Genomic DNA, 4,260 nt, shown 5'->3' with positions numbered 1-4,260 from the left:
CCCCCCCACCCCTGAGTGCTGAAGCTGCACGTGGCCTTGAGCTCTGCACCGCCCCCCCCCACCCCCCCGCCCCGCCCCGCCTCCTCCACGGAGGCTTCGGGCCTGGTCTTACCTCACTCGCAACGTGGGCTCGACCCCGTGGATGCCTGCAGACTCGTGGTCTGTGGTCCGGGGTTCCTGCAGGGCTGGGCTGCGGCCCTAAGACGGCTCCTTCTGTGGCTGCTCATTTGCTCCCTGCTTTGACCCCTCGGCCACCAGCTGCCACTGGGGTGGACACGGTGCCTGACGCCGGCCTGCCTTGTGAGTTGGGCTCAGAGGCCACGTGGCTCATCATACAGAGAGTGTCTGAGCTAGAAGCACCTCTGGGCACTGCCAGGGCCCAGCGCGGCATGTGGCTGCTGGCCTCGGGGCTGTGACCGGCGGGCAGCGTGGCCGCTCTCCTGTCTGGTCAGACGTGGCTTCGCAGTGCGTGGCACTAGAGGCCAGCCCCCGGGGCGTGGGTCACACTGAGCTCTGGGTCTCAGTCTGTGAACTGGTACCTCATCCCCTCGAAGGCAGTAGGGACAGACAGGCTGCTATCCCCTCCACGGGTCCCCCATGCTGGTCTTGGGCCCGGCCTGGGACCACACCCCCGGCATGTGGGCAAACACGGGACATGTACCCAGTGCCGTGGGAACCCAGATAGGAAAGATGTGGGGGGGGGCTTGTAGCTCAGGTGGCCTCCCCAGACAGGACCAGAGGTGGTCCTGGATGCCGTCCCTGGGAGCTGGGGGGGGGGGGGTTGTGCACCAGGACCCCTGTCCCGACAGAAGTAGGGTGTGTCCCCACCGGCCTGCTGCCACCTGGACCCTGGGTCACTTGCAGCCTGAGGTCTGTGAGGGTCTTTTCTCTCCAGGCCCCTCCAAGGGCAGAGACCCTCAGAGTAGGAGGCAGTTCTGAGGCCCTGGGGCTGGGCCCCGTGGCCTCCCTGGGCTGGAGCCTGTCCCTCCAAGAGCTGGTCTCAAAAATGAAGGCTGTCCCAGGAGCCGGCGCTGGGGGTGGGGCCGGATGGGGCTCTCAGCGCGGGGCAGGTGTGGCCCCGGGCGGGGCTTACCTCTGGTGAGGCTGCTGAGTCCAAGGGGCTGAGCCCACAGGACCCCCTGGGAGAGTCGTGCTGGGGCTGTGAAGTCCTAGCCTGGCTTCTCAGGAAATTTCTAGAACTCACCATAGCTGGGGAAATGAGGGGCCATGGAGCTGGCTCCCCAGCCCTGCCCCCACCCCACAAGGTTAGGCAAGGCTTGTGCAGGGGAGAGGACCCCGGGGCTGCCAGGTTGGCGGGTGGCCCGTCTCCGTGGACTCCTGGGCAGTGGGGGCAGGGCCGGCTGCCGGCAGCATTGGCCTGTGGTGCGTCTGGTCTCCCCATCCCTGGGTGTCCCTGGAGAGGCAGGGGGAGTGGAACTCAGGATTTCTGATGAGGGGGTCCGGGCTCTGCCAGGGGATGTAGCCTGGTGGGAAGGTGCTCACACAGAAGTGCTGTTCACAGAGCAGTGGCTCAGTCCTTGGGCTCCAGCCTGTGTGGCCGGTTCAGAGACGGGTGGGGTCCCTCTGGGCCACACTTTCCAGCGCCCAGCACGGGGCACTGCTGAGCCGGGAAGCTCGTGTTCCTGCCGCTGGGCCGTCACGGGGGCCATCCGTGTGCCAGGCGGGCCCCCGGTGCCGTCCGCTCTCTTGAGGGGAGCCTTGTTCCAGGCGGGAAGTGGGGGGCGGTGTCTGCGCCTTGAGCTGCGGCCCGGCTTGCTGGGGGCTCCCGGCGCCATTTCAGCTATAAGGGCAGACAGAGGGGCGGCCGGTCTGGGGGCGCGCTGGAGGGGCCGTTCTGTTGTGGCCACACCAGCCCCAGCCTTAAACACTAAAGTGGGGCCGAGGTGTTTCCCTGGGGGGACGTGGCGGGGGGCAGACCCCTGCTCAGAGCCCCGACTACCCGGCACAGCTGAGGGCGCAGGACCGGCCTGTTGGCTCCCGCTGCCAGAGCAAGAGGCCAAGGCCCTCCCCGTCCCTCCCGGCCGCAGGTTCGGGCCTTCCTGCAGCCCCCCCTGAAGGGCGTGGTCATGGAGACCTTCGGCTCCGGGAACGGCCCCACCAAGCCGGACCTGCTGCGGGAGCTGCGGGCGGCCGCGGAGCGGGGCCTCATCATCCTCAACTGCACGCACTGCCTTCAGGGCACGGTGACCTCTGGCTACGCGGCCGGCATGGTGGGGGCCGGATGGAGGGCGGCGGGGGAGGGGTGGGCCTAGGCCCAGGGCGAGCCGCACCCCTTCCCTGCCGCGCCCCTTCCCCACAGGCCATGGAGGGAGCTGGCGTCGTCTCCGGCTTCGACATGACGTCGGAAGCCGCCATGGCCAAGCTGTCCTACGTGCTGGGCCAGCCGGGGCTGAGCCTGGACAGCAGGAAGCAGGTGCACACCCCTCGGCTTTGGGCACAGGCCCCTTGGGCTATGGGTATGGGGACCCCAGTGGGCTGTGTGCCCGGGTCGGGAGGGGGCAGGGATGGGGGCCTCCCCGCTCGGAGGCCTGGGCTCCCTCCACCCCTTGCTAACCCCAAGACCAGACTACGTGTTTGTCCACTCTCTCGGGGAGTCTCGGTCCGCTCCCAGGGTATCCCCTCCTTCCCCCCTTCCCAGGGGGCCTCAGACACAGCCGGCCTGGGCGGAGGCCACGGGGGTCCTTGGGAGACCCTGAGCTGCTGGAACGGAGGGTGGGGGCGGGCCTGCGGGGACCTGGCCGGGGTCAAGCTCAGGCCTGAGGGATGGAGCCTGGCCTGAGGAGTTCGAGGCCCTGGGCAGCCCTGGCCGCGTGCCCTGGGGGTGGCCGGTCCAGGGCTCTGCCGGCTGCAGGGCTCTCCTGGCTCTGTGTCCTCCCCTCCAGCTGCTGGCCAGGGACCTGCGCGGGGAGATGACGCTGCCCACGGGGGACGGGTGCCTGCCCTCGCTGACTGGCCGCCCGCTGGGCCGGGGGGTCGCCCAGCTCCTTGGGCTGGGCCAGGTACTGTCCGCTGAGGGGGCGCGTGGGGCCCGAGCCGCAGTTCCCGCTGGGCATGCCAGGCACCAGCCGTGGCCCAGCGTCCCTGCACATGCGCAGGGAACCAGCAGGTGTGCGGCTTGGGGCCCGGCGGGGGCTGAGCCCGAGGTGGGGAGGGTTTGCGGGGATTCGGGCCGGAGCTGGGCACGGGAAGGGCCTTGGTGACACAGGGATGGTGGGCAAAATGGGGCCTCCTCACCCAGCAGGGCCACACTCGGCTGGCCTGGGCCTGCTGGCTGCCAGCGCCGGCCCTGGAGGCAGGGCTGCCTGTGAGGTGGCAGGCCTGAGTCAAGGTGGGCGCCCCGTCCTAGGTGCCGGGCGGCGAGAGCGCCTGCTGCCAGTGGGTGGGGCTCTGAGCACCGGGGCTTCGGGCCCCACAGCTGCACCTGGCGGGCACAGCACCTGGGAGCTCCCCTTTCATCTGGAAGGGACAGGGGGCCAAGCTCATACTTCCGGGCCTAGGGTTTGGGGTTCAGGCTCGGTCAGGCCCACGGGGGGGTTGGGGGCCTCCTGGTGCCCCACCTCACAGCCCCCTCTGGCCTAGGTGTCCAGGCCTGGCACGGGAGCCCGGGACAGCAGCACCGGATCCTGGTGCTGCCCGGGGTCACCCCACGTGTGACTGTCTCCCCTCTGCAGAGTGGGGGTGGGTGGGTCTGTGATGGACGGCTCTGGCTGTGCTCACGTGCCCAGGGCGGGCCGTGGTCAGAGGCTGGGAGGCGTGTGCCGCGTCAGGCCTCACTAGCTGGAGGGGAGCCGGAGCTCTGTGGTCAGGCCGGGCGGGGGCTGCCCATGGGTCTGCGGGGCTCCCGGCCTTCTGGCATTTTGGGGAGCCCCTGGACGCCCCACAGACGGCATTCCCGTGCTGGGGGCAGGCAGCCTGCAGGAGCTCTGCCCACGTGTGCGGGGGGGGGGCCCCTCCCAGGCTCCCACGCGGGTGCCTTGTTGGGGCTTTGTCAGACACCCGTCCTGACGACAGAGACGGACAAGGAAATGGACCTTAGGGGGCAGGCAGCCTCCCCCCGGGCACGCCACCCGTGAGGATGGCTGGTTCCGTGTCCCTGGGGGCAGATGTGCCCTGGACCCCAGGGAGGCGCGTGGTCCCAGGGTGCCCCTGCCCTCCGCACAGGAGGCCGATGCTGTGCGCGACGCCGCGACCCCCGGCTTGGCCTGCGCCGCCGCCCGCGCCGGCGACCTGGACGTGCTG

General features: G+C 70.1%; 1 protein-coding gene across 1 annotated transcript in view; it reads left to right on the top strand.

Annotated features, from left to right (window-relative positions):
* The window catches only part of ASPG (asparaginase), a 23,584-nt gene that overhangs the window by 14,210 nt on the left and 5,114 nt on the right, over positions 1-4,260 (top strand). Inside the window, 6 exon segments of the mRNA XM_029951741.1 lie at positions 17-30; positions 1,356-1,376; positions 2,049-2,231; positions 2,321-2,434; positions 2,904-3,020; positions 4,183-4,256. Of these exon segments, the coding sequence (XP_029807601.1) occupies positions 17-30; positions 1,356-1,376; positions 2,049-2,231; positions 2,321-2,434; positions 2,904-3,020; positions 4,183-4,256 (523 nt within the window).

This window comes from Suricata suricatta, chromosome 9 (assembly GCF_006229205.1).
Source record: "Suricata suricatta isolate VVHF042 chromosome 9, meerkat_22Aug2017_6uvM2_HiC, whole genome shotgun sequence".
Lineage (NCBI taxonomy): Eukaryota > Metazoa > Chordata > Mammalia > Carnivora > Herpestidae > Suricata > Suricata suricatta.
The sequence above is the reverse complement of the archived record's forward strand: the minus strand, read 5'-3'. Positions and strand labels throughout refer to the sequence as shown.